This window comes from Aythya marila (assembly GCF_965140915.1).
Source record: "Aythya marila genome assembly, chromosome: 1".
Lineage (NCBI taxonomy): Eukaryota > Metazoa > Chordata > Aves > Anseriformes > Anatidae > Aythya > Aythya marila.
The window spans coordinates 175,702,309-175,721,199 of record NC_139042.1 but is presented as its reverse complement, the minus strand read 5'-3'; the positions used below and the strand labels follow the sequence as shown (position 1 = coordinate 175,721,199).

Genomic DNA, 18,891 nt, shown 5'->3' with positions numbered 1-18,891 from the left:
GTACCAAAATATAGAGATTGATATTAGCTCCTCCAAAAACAATGGATTTGTCAATCATTATTTTCTTTTAGCTATTTAAACTGAAAAAAAAATATATATATATAGAAATGAAGATTTGTTATGAACACTAACCAGAACTATAATGCAACAATTACAAGGTCTTCAACTTTTACCTCTGACCATTCTGTGTAGTGCCAACTTGTCAACATACAGTCACCATGACAAGGCTCTCTGGTTGGTGGCTTCTGCTGATCGGCACAGTACCTATCATCCACTGGAGCAGTGAGTCCTTTTGAAACAGAGTACTTCATGCAGCGGATTTCTATAGACCGATACCCTGGGCCACACTTTGATGTGCAGTCGCTTTTGCCAATACTGTGCCACCTACAAAGACAAACTGTTATAGAAAGCTAACTATGTTTTAAAAAGTAAAACCATGGTTAATTAAGCACTCAAAGAATGTACCTAAAATTGTAATACAAATTTTAGGCAACAGCTAAAACTATAAAATCTGTATCACGACTGGAATTTTCAGAACAATATAAAAGAATTTGACTCATCTTTTGAAATTTAAAGGTCCTTTTTTCCCCCAGGAGTCTCCCAGGATACTTTGAAAAATGCAAGTTATAATTCTAACCCTTCATCTTCTGAACACTTCAGTGTGGGCTTATTTGGAGTGCAAAAACACATGTCTGTGTTTCAAATTAGTTCCAGTTGAGGGTACAATTCTGCTGAAAAATATATTGTACCCAGTAATACAATTTTTGTGTGACAGAATATAGAGGACAGATTCGCAATCCTAGCAAAAGACTTTGTACTTCATGAATAAGAATTAGAAAAATACATTAATTATACTTAATTTCAAAGGTGTAAGCCAAATGTATAAACCAATTATATTGATAGATTTGAGGAAAGAAGGGAAAGATATGAGAAGGGAGGAATGAGGGAAGGAGAAAAGGTGGTGGGAGGGACGATAAACCAGTCAATTGCTTTGTTTCAGTCTCTACCAACAAAAATAGGAAAGACCACAGTCGTTTCATCAGTTAGGAACCTCTTTTTACCTTAATTCACATTCTGTATTACACTCTTCTGAGACATCCGGTACAGGAGGTATAAATTCACATCTTTGATCAGATACTACCACATGATCACTTTTACGTATGCATGTCATTCTCCTTCTTCGAATACCTTGAAAATAAGAAAAGTGAAAAAAGGTCTGAAATAAGAGAGCCTTTCTACGGTAATAGAATCTATTAATCGCTTAGGAATTTAACTGAGATACCCCATTAGCACTACTCTTTTTATACATGCACAAACATTAGCCTTGTCCCAGCTATGTCCACCACCACTGCCATCTCCTAGCTACACTGCAGTGGTCTCATGAGGATATCAAACTCCAAAAAACTACAATTGATATAAGGTGCAACAGCAAATCTACTCATCAGGCTAAGTATTCCATTTGCATGACATCTCTTCTTTCCTAATTACCAAATTACTGAACACCACTGTATTACCTAAAAGGTCACAATTCTTTCTTTCAGGAAGCAGAAAGTTTGAGCAGCATACCTTAAAGAACTGGAGTGCTTGGAGAAGTAGTGCAGTTGACAGGTGCACTGCTTCCCCAGCATATGAATATGTCTACAGCCTGACTCAAAATCCAAAGAAACTCACCATTCTCTGTCTCAAGTACAAGCATTTCTATCTCCTGTATAAGAGAATTTATCAAAAATCTGAGTATGTACACTTTATAGACATACTGCATACATATTGTGGCTCCATTTTTGCATTGTAATGGCCTATAGCATGACAGTTTAAAATAATATTCCCAAATAGCTTCACTCCAAATAGCAGATAACCATAACAAGCTGAAGAAATAGATATGGAAGATACTAGACAAACCACTCAGTCACCATCTGGAAATACAATAACAGAAGCTTAATACACCTTAGTAGATAGACAATTCCACTTACTAAGGATACATTATACTCGATTCAACTATTTTCTGTAAAGCAGTCCTATAGCTAAAAAAGAAAGGAGCACAAATGTAATTTTGGATATAGAATTGTACTGCATGAATACTGAAAACAAGAAAACAAAATCAGAAGCTATTCAGCCCTTAAATGCAATGTGTGCCTAAAATTACTGAGAATGCTGAGTTTCTTCCTTAGTAGAGGTGATAAAATCTGAGTGCTTAAGACTGGTCTCTTTCTAAATGCCATCAGGTCTTTGGATCTGCTGACAAAAGAATTCACAGTACCTCGGCACATCCTGCTGCAGTCCTGCCATGGTCCATAAGGATCCCACGTAAACAGCTCACTTCTGTCTTCTATTGGAATATTGAATGAATAACGCACATCAGGGTTGTATAAATTCCCTACACACAAAACCTTAATTGAGATAAAACGATAACTGTTTTTCAGTGAAATTGAGCATGACATAAGGTAATGAATACAATGACCATGTAGAAAATGTTTAAGCTTATGAAAAAAAAAGTAAACATTCACCTGTAAGGTTAACTCTTCTTCAATTCTATCAGTGCTGTTAATTCGTTCTATTGTATTATTTGAGCCATTGTACTCAAAAATGGCTCCTTGTATATTGATTTCTCTTTTTGACATGCTTACAACAAAATTTCCATTCAAGATGAAATTGCCATGAATATCAGATAATGCTGTAAGTAAAATAAAATATTGGAAGTAAAACAACTATTTTGACTAAAAGGTTCTATCAATCAAAACTCCTAAAATATGTCTTTGCATCAACACTTTTAGTCCACATGTAAGGTTTTACAGTTCTAATGAACAGTTTCTAATATGCATGAATTCAATCCCAACCATCAGTCACTTTCACCTGGGCAGTTGTCATGGATTTTCTCTGCAATAACACTTAACTATAATGATATTTGTTCTGCTGAAAGCTGACTATAGTCATCACTCTTAAATTTGGTTAGGTTCTGCTGGAGAAGAGAACAAGTATTATTCATATTTGTGTCCAATTCTACAGTTCACATTCTTGTACTTGCTAGAGGCATTTTTAGTTAAGTGGCTAACTAAATAGCTACTTACTAAAAGTAAATTTAAAAGTAAAAATAAAGTAAATTATTAGGCATTTACAATTAAAAAAATAATAAACAGTTTATTATAACAGTGAAGATGAATAACAAAGTAAAAATAACTAAAATATTTAGTCAAGACATGCTATGTATCAGGGAGTAAGGGTTGTTTCTGTATCCTGTGAGATGCACAAACAGCAGCAAGGCATCAGGCAGTAAGAAAAAAACTTGAATGCTCTGAAGTCTGTCGAGTAAGATGGTAATAGAAAAAGAAAGAAGGAAATTAAGCATCAATATACTTTCAGGCACTTAAGAGGTAACATAAATATTGCAAAATAAGACAACCAAGGTTTTTGGTACAATTCACTTCGTATGGTTCACTTGTTCTTTGTTTCTTTTGTATTTGAAAATTTATCAAGAAATTTATCAAAATGTGATCTTTATACCTAGACATGACAGAAAAAACAGAAATGTGAAATGACTGATGTTTGATGACTGCTTCATCTGTAAATAAACCACGTGCTTCCAAAGTTTGAAAACACAAATGCCTGCATTATTCTTTAGTTGACTCATCACAGAATCACAGAATCACAGAATTTCTAGGTTGGAAGAGACCTCAAGATCATCGAGTCCAACCTCTGACCTAACGCTAGCAGTCCCCACTAAACCATATCCCTAAGCTCTCCGTCTAAACGTCTTTTAAAGACTTCCAGGGATGGTGACTCCACCACTTCCCTGGGCAGCCTGTTCCAGTGTCCAACAACCCTTTCAGTAAAGAAGTTCTTCCTAACATCTAACCTAAAACTCCCCTGGCGCAACTTTAGCCCATTCCCCCTCGTCCTGTCACCAGGCAGGTAGGAGAACAGGCCAACCCCCACCTCGCTACAGCCTCCTTTAAGGTATCTGTAGAGAGCAATAAGGTCGCCCCTGAGCCTCCTTTTCTCCAGGCTGAATAAACCCAGCTCCCTCAGCCGCTCCTCGTAGGACTTGTTCTCCAGAAACATTAACATGGCCACCACAAAGTCAAAAATTGACAAGACCATACAATCTGTTTTAATTCTTCTCTGATACACACATTTAGGAATTAGAATCCTATCGTCATCTTATTTTTCATAAAACTAATATCTACAGAGAGAATCAGGCAAATAATGATAATGATTACATATTTACTCTAAAGCCTTTATCAGACTTCTGACTGTGTTTAGAGCAGACCCCTGGCAAAAGCACAAAAACTATCTATCAGTATTATACACAGGAGGCTTTTACCAAGGTAGTTGTCATCTTCTGGTTTCCCTGAGTAGCTGTGCTGCCGAATATCGATGTTTGTTGCTCCTTTGGGAATCTTTACTACAACATTGTAACCTGCAATGCAATTATTCACAAATTAATTGCAGACAAAAATACTTCAGTATTAGCAGATAAGAGCATAAGTTTAACTAGTTTTATTCACAAAAACCTAGAGTGCACCAGCAACTACTGCTGTTGAATACCCTCATTTGTTTAGGAAGGAAATGTGAGTATTTTATGTATATTAAATTTCCTTTCCTTTTTTTTTTTTTTTTAATCAGTTGAAATGAAACTTATTTTCATAACTCAAAGGACAGTTAAAAAATCATTCCTATGTTCAGCAAAGTGAATTCTGTTCTTCGACAATAACATGAGTTAAACCTATTCAGAAAAATCTCTTGAGAGCTAGCAGTACTCTAAAGAGCAGTCAAGTATATCACGTGGGACTCAGGAAACATGTTGTCTGCTCACAGTTTAACCACAAAATTTTTTGAATGATATTTGAATAAATCACTTAAACTCAATTGGGTTAGTTTTTCTCTACCTTACACAAGAGATGACAACACTCCAAGGAACAAGTCATAAATACTCGAATACTGCAGTGCTGGAATTGATGTAGGTGTATTGGATAAACAAGCCATGCCAGATCCACGTTCTCCTACACAAATTGTTACCCTAGTGTGTGCTCTCTAAAATATAAATGCTTCACTAATGAATGATTGTATGCTATAATGTCTTCAATGAGAATGATGGTCTTGAGGTATCAAAATAGATGCACGAAGACCTATGTTTTAGAACTGTCGATCTGTACATCCACATAAATTAAAAAAAAAAAAAAAAGTTGTTTCTCACAGATAATGATTATAAATTCAAAAGGATCCCAATGTCTAAGAACAACTGAATATGGCAAACATAGGAAACAATAAACACAAACATGCAATTTGAAGCATTAATATAATCTTTGCTAACTCTGCCACTTGTTTTGCTGTGTTTTAAAGACTTGGCTGAATTTAACTTTAGTTAGTTGACTCATATATGTAGGATGCAAATTAAATGGCAATATCCTCTTTCAATTTCAGAATTCACTAACTTCCCAGTGTTTTTAATCTAATACAACTATGTCATGCGTTTAAAATGAACATTTAATCTAATCACAGGTCCATCACGGTTACCAGCTGGGGGCAGCACTGCAATTGCAAATTGGCATGCCGCTTGCTCTGGATAAATGGTAAATCTTCCAAAATTAATGGGAAGAAAACCAAAACGTGATAAAAATCTCGTCACCACACACACTGAAAACCTTGTGGCAATAGGAAGACAGAAGACAAAATATGGGAGGAAACTATAAATAAAACTGCCTATTATATAGGACAGGACACCAGATCATGTACTAAGGCAGTAAGAAAGACAATTTTCCAGGAAATCATCACATACTCTAGTCTGATGCAGTAACAGACAACATAACAATTATGTGCACATAATGAGATGACCATTTCCTAAACTGGGAGCTAAGCAAATTAGCGTTTCATTTTAATGAGTGTCTTATGATTGTTTCACTGCTGTTTAAACACTTAATGACAACATCACAATCATCATAACTGTATGAATACAAGCCTGTACCACTGACTGCTCTTGTCTAATTCCAAATTCTGCCTCAGTAAAATGGCTTGTGACAGTATGGAACAGGACCAGTTACAGTTAAAAGAAAAAGACCAGGTTCACAGACTGGCATTATTATCAAGTGACACCTAACTCAGGACTCTTCCTCAGACAGCGATTTCAGTCATTAGCCTAGGGATGTCATAGGCCTCCCATGAACAGAGTTTTTAGTGGTCGGCTAGCTACAACCTCTTGTTTGCAGTGCTGCACTCCTGCCTGAGCACAGCTGTGCATAATCCTGTATGTTATAGCTTTCTACCCAGTAGTATAACTCAGTATCATCTTTTATGTAACTCCAAGATAAAAAAAGAATGTAAATAATAAAACTATGTATACAAACCCCACCAAAACATTAAAATAAAGTTTTCCTGATCCCCCAAAACAGGAAAGAATAATTAAACTTTTTTGATCTTTTTTGTCTTTTTCTTACTGAATCTTTTTCTGATGTCCTGTGCAAGACCAGCTAAGCCACAGAAATATCCAAATGAGTCTTTTTAGCAAAAAAAAAAAAAAAAAAAGCCAAGATGGTAATATTCATAAATACAGAATCTTAGAGAACAAAACACAAAGCATATTGAATTACAAGAGCCCACAATAACTGAAGGACACCCAGCAGTGGTTCCAGCCAGCAGTTGTTCAAGGAATGTATGGAAAGAACTCAGGACCCTCCATCCTTTCTATGCTAACAAGCTGGGAAATGTGCTTTATCATACTCTTCACAGAGAATACAGTCATCTAGCTTCCCAGCATAAGTATGAACTCCTGAGTTTTTTCCCTCAGAATACATAGTCCTACATTATATCAGTTAAAGTATATGGGAAAACAAATGCAACAGTAGCTTTCAAATCAGACTACCTTATGTCTTGGACTGTAAAAAGAAAAAAAAAAAAAAAAGAGCTTCCATTTTTCATAATTCACTATTTAATATAGAATGATAGGGATTTTTTTAGATGAATCATTTTGTTAATACAGTAAATTAAAATTTTATTACTTTGTGGAATTAATTTCATTTAGAATCAAATAAATCTGAGATGACAAGAAGCTGATTAACAGAGTGATAATGTCAATCATATTTGAATGAATGGCAGTTTCACTGTGCTGCTTATTTGCATCAAACATATTTGTGACATAATTAATGTGATACCTGTAAATGAAAATATCTTTCATAGTGAAAAAAAAAACACACAAACTGATAGTCCTTTACTCAGAGTTATCAAAAGTAATGCATTATTTTCCTTCAGTATTTGACCACACATTCAAAAATCTAGTCTCAATAAAAATATTTGTGTCTTATTCCAGCATCTCAGGACAGACAAGAAAAGTGACATGTATTTGTACAGGAGGGGTACTTATAGCCCACCCTTAAGCTTGGTACTTTTTGCTTGGTACAAGCCCTCTGCCAGGAAAAAAAAGTAAAAATCCACCAGGATACTGGGCATACTTTCCTCTTTGACCAGCAATTCCTTTGTCCTTTGAAGGTCCTATTTGGCAGCTCTCCAGGTATCATTTTCACTTTGCCTGTGGTCTCTTTCATCCAATGAAGCCGCATGAAGAGGCCTTTTGGAATACAATATTAATCCAGAGACTTCTGTCCTTACGTTCTACACTCTAACTGTTGACCTGCATACATATGACAGTCTCTCCGTACTTCCCAGAGTGGACTACATGAACGAGAACTATTGGTAGCTCTATTAGAGAAATTAAATCAAAGAAATATAAAGTACCAGAGTTTTCCAGAAGACTTTCTCATTCCTTACATGCCAATTAAGAGAAAAGAACATAAATGTTGCTGCCCATATTCTCTGGAAAGAAAAGGGTCAGATTTCACAGGCTTTCACTATAGGGAAAAAGAAATCTCACCAGCTGCTCACGCCACAGCCCTCTTGATATCTCCTTACACAACCAAAAGGAGATACTTCCAGATAACAGAGATCACAATGTGCACAGCAGGAAGCATTCTTCCTTTTAAAGTACTTCTGCCCTCATCATATCTTTTTTAATGGCTTTTATTTTGACCTTAAAGCAGATTGGTTTGTGCCACTTGAATGGGTCAGTGTGTCACAGCGCTTGCCTGTGCATCCTTGAGAGGGCACGTGTGACTGACAATCAGAGATATTATTTGTTGGCAGAGGCCCTAAAGAACATACACTGAAATTCCACTTCCTCAACCAAATAATACAATCGCTAAGCCACACTAAAATGTACATTAAAATTTAAAAAAAGGCAAAACATACCATAACGAGCACTGTTGAAAGTACCTGCAAGAGTCTTACACGAAGAATTGTCACCACCACAGATTCCACATTTGTCTCTCCTCGCCTTGGAATTCAAAACATGATCACAGCCTGCTTGCTACAAAAAAATACAATCCCGTGTCATTCAGCTCAATGTAAAACAATGAAAACATACAATGTAAATTTCCCACTCCCCAAAAACATTTTTATTCACTGTATATATCTAGTCTTCCTTGGCAATTAATGAAAAACCTTTTATGTTTTTGGGTGCTGTAATGTACAGGCAAAACACAGTAGTTGTGTTGTACAAAGAATGTATAATCCATATACACTTAATATGCCAAGAACTGTACAAGAATGCGTAACAGCATGCAAAGATTTTGTATAAAAATATCAACATAGTGTATAAACTTTAAGGTATATTTGCATTAAAAAAGTCTTTGAATCCTAAAATCAGTATGTATTTGTATACAGACATCAGTTCTATTAAAGTCTGTCACTACTACAAAACAAGAAAAGGAAAATAAGTAGACTAGCATAAGATCACTTCATTTATGTATCTTTACTTAATCTTCTCTTTTTTACATGATCATAAACAGGACTTCCTCTTTCCTCTTGATATATACTCTGAAAAAGGTTAAATTTTCTCCTCATCCTGAATTTAGCCAGTTTCACTGCAATCAGCAAAACTACCGTCCCTAGGGGTGTTCAAGGAAAGGTTGGACCTGCTGCTTAAGGACATGGTTTAGTGGGTGACACTGCTAGTTAGACCAGATGACCTTGAAGGTCTTTTCCAACCTTAATGATTCTATGATTCTACCTGGGATGGACAAAAAATGTCTTGATTTTTTATAATATGCATGTTCTAGCAAAGTCTTGTGGTACTTCTATTAACTGCTATTAAGCAAACGATGCTGAACTGATCTTTTTCAGGGGTCCATTCCACCTGATTTTGCAATGAAACCATAAATGCTTGATCTATCTACCCTCAGATTTTTCAGTTTTTCACTTCTTTGCTAGCAGAAATATGATGGCAATAATCAGACAGCATGCTTCTTTACTCCCTTTAATGTCAATTTTGGACCAGCTTTTCTCAGTTCATGTGGACAATATTAACCCTCTCACACATTAGGCTTAATGAGGAAAGACTATGGGTGTTCAGATTTAACTCTATGTTCTTCACTTAATTGCCTCCATTTCCAGATCTTAATTTGGTAGGGATTAAAATTAACTGAAGTAAATTCAAAACATCTTGCTTTACATACTTTCAGTAATGGTTATTTGGATGTATATTTATTTAGTAACTATTTAACCATCTGTTAAAATTGATTTTAATAATTAGTAAGTTTAGATTTAAATACCCTGCATAAGCCTTGAACACAAAGGTCATTGGTTTCTGCTCCACAGGGAGTACCATCAGCAACTCTGTCCTTCAGCTGATAGTAGGAAGTTGTTCCAGAAACTCGGCAAAAAAGTTTACAGCGATCTTTCATAGAAACTGGAAAGAAAATCCAACAGGTTTCTTGACTGTTTTAGGACTTTAGTTAAAATAACATTCTTATTCTGTTAATTGAAAAAATATATAATCACTTACTACCACTGTATTTTGGAAGCCAGCGAACAGCAGACGTAAGACCATTGATGTTAAAGTGTTTGCCATCAAATTCAGAGCACTGTTGCTCCCGGAAATCTTTTTTGCCCTTTGGACATGAATCAGTATTACATGATCGAAATTTCATCCTGCGGCCAACACAGTACTTTCCTCCATTCCTTGGTCTAATAAAAACAGTTAAATGTAAAACATTCTCTCTCTGTTTCTAAAATTCCTTTTTTTCCATGAAAAGAGGTCTACTGATGTAAAAGGGAAAATCTCATGCAGCATTCTGTCAGTCCTGTACTGTCTTTCCCCCCCAAAACCTCTCATCTTCTATTGCACTGGGTGTACATTTGTACCCATATGAAGAAAATAAAAAAGTCTACATAAAAGATTATTGCTGGGGGAGGTGGTAAACAAGTTATTGATGATAAAGTCTAATATCTTAAATGTCTATTATATTAAATGTTTTTATTTCTCTTATACTCATCAATGTTTTGCCTGGTAAAAGGCGTTATTAACTTCAATGCTTCCATTAACTTAGCCATGATTACAGTCCTATTTTCACAGAAGCAGCACCTCCCTCAATAATTTTAAATTATTATGTTAAAGAGTGACAAAGAAAGAAGATAAAATTAAGAGCTGCTACACTATTCTCTTTAGTCTTAATGTCAGTTTCAGGTTGTAGATCAAAAAATCCAAAACGGGAGAATTGTGGACAACAGCCCATTTACTCTTAAGTCTAACATACATTTCCTAACTTAAAACACTATACTTCGGTATTAGCAGATTCTTTGGAGGATTGAGGAGGAAAAGAAAACAAATAAAGCAATGGCATATTGATATTACCAGATACTAAGACAGACACAGCCATATTTTATAGGAATCTAGTCTACTTAGCAGAAAAAAAATAAAATAACCTGGGGTGATTTGATTGAGGTTCATTTATCCTTCCAATAATATCAAGATGACATCACTTCGTAAAAATAAAACCATAACCATAGCTGCAGCTCTTGTTCTGTAGAAGTTAAGGGTAAAGTTCTCACTGACCTTTGTTACAGAGAATGAAACCCACATGGAATTATTCAGTCAGTGGAAGTTTCTTATTAAAAAGGGAAGTTGTAAATGACCCTGCTGTAACCAGTGTTCCTTGTGAACATTACTGGTGGTGACGCTGTCAAACAGCCTCAAAGCTAAACAAATCAAGTGCTTCACTAAAAAGATTACCTGGCAATACATGTATTTTCATTTTGCGCCTTTCAGTCCATAAAAAGTATCAGAAAGTTTAAATAAACCCTCAACATGTAGAAAAAAAAAAAAAAGACTTTACCAAAATAAGTCTTCAGATCTATCTATAAATGTGAATGATGAGGCAAAAGAAATCTAAACGCTCCCTGCATTTAGGAGTCTCTAGACTTATCCCTCTTCTCAAACATTGATGAAACAAGCAATTGCTTATTGGAGTTTTGAAAAAATTTATGCAACCATAATACCTTCATTTTGTTTTGAACGAATCCATTATGTTATAATACCTTCAGTATGATCTAATGTAAAGAACAGCAAAAAACATACTCCGGTCTATTACACAGCCTGGTGGTGCTCTTGATTCCACCTCCACAAGTTCTTGAACATGAACTGTAAGGTCCCCATGGTCCCCATTCTCCATCTACAGGACGTGTCTCCATGTCTCTGCTCACACAAATTCCATGGCGGCAGTGCTGCACAGTTGACAGACAAAGCAAAATTTCTAAGTCAAGCAACAGGTTACTATACATGAAAGAAAATTTAACCCTATTCTTAACCTGGGTCTGGCCATTTAGTCTCCAACTAGACTTTGTGCCACTGACTACCACTCTCTGGGCTTGGCCATTCAGCTAGTTATTTACCTCACTGTCTGCCCACCCAGCCCATACATCTGCAGATTGTTCACAAGGATCTTACGGAGGACAGTGTCAAAGGCCACCTTGACACTGAAAGTGTCAAAGTCCTGCTGTGAAATCCAGCTGGACAATATCCAGTGCTCTCCCCTCGTCTACCAGTCCAGTTCCACTTGAACTCTGTCTTTCCTAACTTTATCCCTGGATGCTTAGACAACCTTTCTGTATTCCTCCCAGGTTGCCTGTCCTTGCTCCTACCCTCTGTACACTTCCTTTTCATGTTTGAGTTTGTCCAGGATCTCCTTGTTCATCCATGCAAGCCCCCTGGCATTTCTGCATGGCTTCCTATTCTTTAAGATGGACCGACCCCTCTTCAGCTAGAAGGTGAGCCTTGAATATTAACCAGCTTTCTTGGGTTCCTTTTCCTTCTAGAGCCTTATCCCATGGTACTCCACCAAGCAAATCCTTGAAGAAGCCAAAGTCTGTTCTCCTGAAGTCTGTGGTTGTAAACTTGCTATTCAGCCTCCTCCCTGCCATGAGGATCCTGAACTCCATCTCAAGGTCACTGCAGCCACAGCTACTTTTGACCTTCCCATTCCCAACAAACCCTTCACAGTTGATGAGTATGAGGTCCAACAGCACACCTCTCCTTACTGGCTTCTCTATCACTTGGAGAAGGAAGTTATCATCAATGCATGCCAGAAACCTCCTGGATTCCATGCTGTGCTGTGTTGGCCCTCCAGCCATATCAGTTGAATACCTGTGAAGAACCCCATGAGGACCAGGGCCTTGCTCTCCAAATAGGAATTTGTTATAGAATCAGATTCTCCATTCTGAATAATGCCTGAACTCTTAATCAAATTTGGCAATAAAATTGGATTAAATTGCCAAATATTGCAAATAAATTGCCAAATTGCCTGCACAGTTCTTGGTCGCATTGACTCTTGAACTTTGGCCGTGTCTTTTAAGCCCCAAGTATGTCTCTAACGAAGAATGTTACCACTCAAGATGACTTCCAGCACAAAGCAAACATGGAACAAAAACTAGATTTATCTTGCTATACTACTATTTAAATGATTCGGCAAACTGTCCACGTTGCTCACTTAATGCTCAGACTAATGTTGTGACTTAACACACAAAAGTCAACATGCTTTCCATGGGCATCTACATATCACTGCAGTGGTTACTGATACTTTTCATTACTTTTTTCTAGATGCCTCTAGAGTACCTCTGTACTTCAACCTTCTAGTACCTTTAGGAGGTACTAGATATGGCTACACTATGTGAAAGTGCAAGGTAAACATGAAGAAACATTAAGATCTTGCCTTTCCAATAATTTTCATTAACACCTTATGAAATAATATTTCATATATAGGCTGAGGATTCCTATAGGCCGAGGATTCTACGCCCCACTTCACAAAAGAAATACCCCATCCAAATATGTGACCAGGACCTAGAGTTTACTTTCTTCCCCTATCCACAAAAACATTTACAATAACTTGAAGGGAGAGTTCAGAAAAAGACAGAGTTGTAAAATGAAATTTTATACCCACAACAGCATTATTTTGATCCATAAAAATGCAAAGCACATGTTCACATCTGGGATTTTAATAGCTTATTCAACAAACTTGTCTCAGCTATTATTTCGCTACATTCCTACAGAAGCAACATGATGAAGTCACAGTAGAAAATTCAGGCACTAGACGCATTCCAGATGTTCCTCTTTGCTTCCTTGAATCACTGCTTCACTGAGAACACTATGATACATTGAACTCTCATAAACTTAAATCTAATCACTAACATTTTTTCCTACATTTGTTATGGCAAATATAATGCATGCATCATATGAAATGGCTATCACTTGTAGTTCCAAACATACTGATTGCAGCAAGTGGCAACTCTGCTTTAGCTAGGGTCAAGAGTAGCTTTTCTGTCAAAAAAGTAGTAATTCTGACCCAAATCCACATGCAATATGTGCAGACAGCAGAGGGAGGGTTAATGGTTCAAGTTTGGGATCAATGAACCTACAGGTGCCTGTATTCATATTTCTTCATTGCCTGCTTACAGTAAGTAGCTTGACTCATACTTATGGATTAAACTATGACAGGATAAACTAATTTCAGGTACTTCCAGTGTATCTCATCGCTTATTGTGCTCGATAAGTTACCAGGAAAGAAAGTTTGAAAGAAATCATGAAAATGTTGTCAGGCTATGATCAACATTGACTAAATCAAGATGATAGATGGACACAAAACAGCACCAGAGATCTTCAGAAATCAAGGACTTCATACAGAGCTTGGTATAATTCAACAGGAAAAGGACTCCAAGTTCACTCTTGCTGTCTGTATTCTCCAGAGCTACTGCCATGGCTTTTAAAGACCTTGGGGCAAAGATTGAGACACAGACAATGAGTATGAGAGGACATAGTTTCAGGAATTGGAGTCCTGTGTAGCCATGCAGAAAAGAAGGCTTGGAAAAAAATAGTTTATCTGGTTTGAAACACCACCATGTTTCCATGGATGTTGCTGGTAGCTGCTGATGCTGCTAAAAGAAAAGAAGATGATTGAACAGAACAGAAAAGTATTTGGGGGACATGAAAAAGACAAAGTGTCGCAGAAGTAGACATTATGGTTTGTATTTTGCTTTCCAAATATCCAGTTATATTGCTCTGATTTTTTTTTTCTTATACAATATGATTTCTTCATTCCTGATACCCTGACAGAGCTCTGAGAATAACTAAGCCAGTGGATAGAACAAGAAAAGAAAGCTGTGCTGGACTGAATGTGTGAAAGGAAAATGGGCGTACCTGGTGCCACAAAACAGATGAACACTAAAGGCAATGCAGAAGCATAATATCTGTTCCCTATGCAGCATCTGGCCTATAGCTGAAGTCTGAGCATAAGCACTCTTCAAGTAGACTCAAATTACATAGAAATGGGAAAAGAGTATGAACCTTAGAAGTTACACAGATTCAGCATGAATGAGCATGAGCAATGAGCAAGGATGAAAATAAGAACATCCACTCAGACAAATGATTCTGTGATATACTAAATTCATTGTGGCATCCAGTGAGCAGCCTACATCAGACTAGTAATACAGCATAACCATGGTAACTTGATTACAGAGACAAGACAAAAAAGCACTAACCATATAATAGTTTTCATATCATTGTGCCTCAATACACAATAAAAATAACATTTAACTAAACACAAAATTTAAATAATAACTATATGTTATGGTTGTATATATTATTGCCTTTAGGAAGCCAATCCAGGAATGAAGAGAATGAGAGATCTTTGGATGTCTCTCACAAAAAAAAAAAACAACAACAAAACACACCAGAAACATTTTCAAGCAATGACTACTGTATTCCCATGGTCTGCAGAAATTAATCACTGCAAAATTCGTCAATGTTCACATACAGCATGTGAAGATATATTTACAATTATTTTCTCTCTGAAATACCAATTAGGCCAAAGACTTTAAAGACTGCATCATCTGCTTCAGGGAAGTTCAGAAGTTCTGTGTGATGTTAGAACCTGGCAGAAGCTTAGACTTCCTACAGATCTCTTTGAAGTCAAAAAAGCAAAGAAAAACACCTGAAGTGATGTAATTGATACATGAGTATCAATGGAGTGAGAAACCATTCTCAGAGCCAGAAGAATTGCTACATACAGGCTGCTGTCAAATCTAAGTAATCAGAATGTATAAAGAGGAGGATGAAGAGAGAAATTTTCAACCTTTGGTAGAAGCCTAGCAAGTAAGAACAATTCATTTTTAAAGATAACTCTAGGATGAACAAAGTACAGTTTGATCAAATCAAATTAGTTTTACTAGACATCAAATTGTAGTAAATGGTTTCTATTTTTGTAATATGAATTCTCAATAATTAATAATATTAAAACTATGGAATTAATACAGGAATATCTCAAATAACCAAGAAAATATTTTCTTTATTCTCTACTAAGACCCTGAAGTAAGTTAGGCTGAGTTTTCCTTTTAGTTGTACAAGAAAATCTTACCTGTACCTATTACCAATACTACATAAATTAGGAAGTCACTGAGCTCTACAGGTGAGTGCACGTCCTAAAAAAATCTCTTTCAAAAAGCTTGCATGCTGACAGGTTGCATATGGCAAGAAGGTATTCCACTGAGCTCAGAAAGAGCAGTTTGCTCATTCTCTTGAGAGTCTCTGATACCTTCTTATATTTTGGGAAAGTACAGACATAAAGTATGGACTGTTATAGAGCACTCCATAAAGCAAGATCCACTAATCAGACACAAATTGAAGAAAAACAAAAAATTACTGTGAAAGTGAACTCATGTGTCAAATCTAAGCTTAAAATGCAAATAAAATAAACTGCAAATAAAATAAACTGCAAATGCCTTAAATAGATCTTTTTGTATTTGTCACAGCAAAAATGCTACAAGCACCAAATATAAATGTATTAAGCGTGCTCACAAATACTAGTTACAGTTACTAGTCACCATGTCACCAGTCACTAGTCACAATCTCACTAAAATCAAAAGAAACTCACCCACTGAGCTTGAAAGGAACTGTCCCTTAGATAGAAACAGATGACAATTTGTCAGATTAATTGCTACTCTTTCTCACATCTTTCAGAGGTAATGACTGTAATTAGCTCTTCACTTAGAGAAAACTGAGAAGCTGAAGAAAATTAGCTCTTCACCTAGAGAAAACTGTTTGGTTTCACTGCAGTAATTGCATAAAATAGCATAAAATAGATTTTTGTATTCTTATATAAAAGAAGTGCTCTGATGTTGGCAAATTAGAGTCAATTGAATTAAATGTTACATATGAAGTTTATATAAATTATGAACTTCCTTTCTGATCAATCACTGACTGAAAAATGGATTTAATGTTATATACCATGTTATATCATCAGCTGTAAACAAGCAAAGCTTCCATAGCAACCTTCAAATAACTTTTCCTAATTTTGCAAGAGAAAAGAAATTTCTGAGACACAGTTTACCCATTAAATTATTAACCTTTAGGACAGTATTTTCAAACTTCTCACTTCTTATGTCTTATCAAATACTGAAGAAACAAACAAATAAATAAGCAATCTTTAAAGATTAAAAGTTATTGGGGGAAATTTAATAATGACTGAATAAAATATACTTTATTACACATAGAAATTAGACCAGAATTTTTAAAAACATCTTTGAATGTATAAAACTATTAAAAGATAAAAATTAACATTGCTTCCACAGCCCCTGAAGCTGGCAAAGCACACTACTATTACAAACAGTTCAGCATAATAAACCTGCCAGACTTAAGATAAACACTGTCATTTCCGAGCATGTCAAAATCTCTGAAATATTTAAATATTTATTTTCACAGTCCCTTGATGGGTGAGAAAATATTTTTGTTTGCTGGTAGTGAACTGAGACAGGGAGAAGCCAAAGACTAGATCAGCAAAGAAATCGAGCATCTTATTTCTGTTCACATCCCAAGCTACATGCAAATCCAAAACTAAGACCCTCAAATCCTCATTGTTAACACTGGATTCAACTACCATCCACCAGTACTTCTGTTTCTATCATGGTATTTTAAGTGCCGTGACTGTATCTAGTAACTAGCTATTCATGACCCCCCTGCCAAGACCAAGGCAGGCTATGTTCTCAGAGGATACAGATCAAGATCTACGTTCAAAAAAAACACAATAATCTGCCATATGACAAAGTAGTGAGCTGCTCTCTCATCCTCTAAACACGCTTTATGAAATAAACCTACAAGCAGAGTATAGGAAGTCCAGCTTCTATTTCTTCCTTCTTATTTCTTCATTTAATGCAATCTGTCTCTCATACAGCCAGGTCAAATAAAACACTTTATGGTGTAAACGGATGAGAAGTTCTGTTTTTTAGCCCTGAACAGATCCAAGTATCTTGAATTTAGCATCAAGTATCTACAGTAGGCAAAGCAGAATATGAGTTATGTGTGGTTAAGGTACTTACTGGAATAGATGAAAAGGTACTGATATGTGCTTTCACATTTTGTCTGAAACAAATGTAATACACAAATATCTACTAAAGCCACGAGTCTAATACAAACTCTTTTTTTCGAAAAAAGTGTACTCCTATACCTAAATCACTCATACTTAATTAGTTCTGGCTCAGTGAAACAGCCTCAACTAGAGAAATTGGGGGAATATGCTTTTGGGATGTTTGGTTTCCATCAATGACTTTGCCATATGCAAGCTCTGAAAAACAAAGGCTTACCATTCCCACACCACACACCGTTCCATCAGCCAACGGCATGTGCTGAGTACGACATCCCTTGTGAACTCCTTCTGTGCTTGTGCACCATAAGCGTTTGCATTGTTTCTTAAACAAAACAACAACAAAAAAACAAGATTACCTTTGTTGTACCTGTAACACCACCTCAGATATCAGATGGGATATTTGCATTGTTTTTCTCATAATATATTGGTTTAATTTTTACTACCAGTACTATTAGTTTTTACACATAATTCCTCCCTCACCCTCCAAAAAATGGATTTTATGTAACACTAGGCAGTAATGTGGAAAATTTGAAACAGACCTAATCAGAAATAATAGATGACTTTATTTTCTAATTCAGTAGATGATTTAATTTAAAAAAAGCATGTACAAGATTATGGTTGATACTGTGCAGCACAGTTTGAGAATAATATTCAGATAAAGACACTAATTGGAATTATTTTTTAAAAATCGCTGGCCAGAATATTAAGAAGAAAACCTTCTTTACAGATTGCTAAAAAGACTCTTAAAGGATAAATACCATTTACGTTTTACTGAATTTACAAAGCAGTCTTCAGTAACCATCCCTAGGTCTTTGAATTCCTCTTTACTTTTCTATAATAATCCCATAAAGACTGACTCTTCCTAAACAACACTACTTCAACAACAGGTTCACTTAATTCAGTCAGAATCTGATCTTAAATTGTCTCCTCTAAACAGCTCCAACAAGCAATGCAATACAAGTACAGGTATTGAACAAGTTGGTCCATAATCTAACTCTGTGTGACATCTTGACAGAATCAAATGAAGTCATAACACTATATTTGTCATTATGCATTGTACTGGCAAACGGGCCACATTAAGTTTTCAAAATGCAACTGAAGTTTCAGTCTTTATCTACTCAATTCTTTACATTATTATTTTCTTTCCAGATCCCAATTTTGC

At 35.9% G+C, this 18,891-nt stretch overlaps 1 protein-coding gene across 2 annotated transcripts in view; it reads right to left on the bottom strand.

The window, feature by feature from the left end:
• Positions 1 to 18,891, bottom strand: part of ADAMTS20 (ADAM metallopeptidase with thrombospondin type 1 motif 20) — a 96,410-nt gene that overhangs the window by 43,218 nt on the left and 34,301 nt on the right. For both annotated transcript variants that reach the window (XM_082781352.1, XM_082781353.1), the window contains 10 exons: positions 17,947 to 18,051; positions 11,399 to 11,544; positions 9,827 to 10,008; positions 9,594 to 9,730; positions 8,233 to 8,350; positions 4,319 to 4,414; positions 2,505 to 2,671; positions 2,258 to 2,387; positions 1,062 to 1,188; positions 174 to 384 (listed from right to left, as the gene is read on the bottom strand). In XM_082781352.1, coding sequence (XP_082637478.1) covers positions 174 to 384; positions 1,062 to 1,188; positions 2,258 to 2,387; positions 2,505 to 2,671; positions 4,319 to 4,414; positions 8,233 to 8,350; positions 9,594 to 9,730; positions 9,827 to 10,008; positions 11,399 to 11,544; positions 17,947 to 18,051 — 1,419 coding nt within the window. The remainder of the gene's footprint in view (positions 1 to 173; positions 385 to 1,061; positions 1,189 to 2,257; positions 2,388 to 2,504; positions 2,672 to 4,318; positions 4,415 to 8,232; positions 8,351 to 9,593; positions 9,731 to 9,826; positions 10,009 to 11,398; positions 11,545 to 17,946; positions 18,052 to 18,891) is intronic.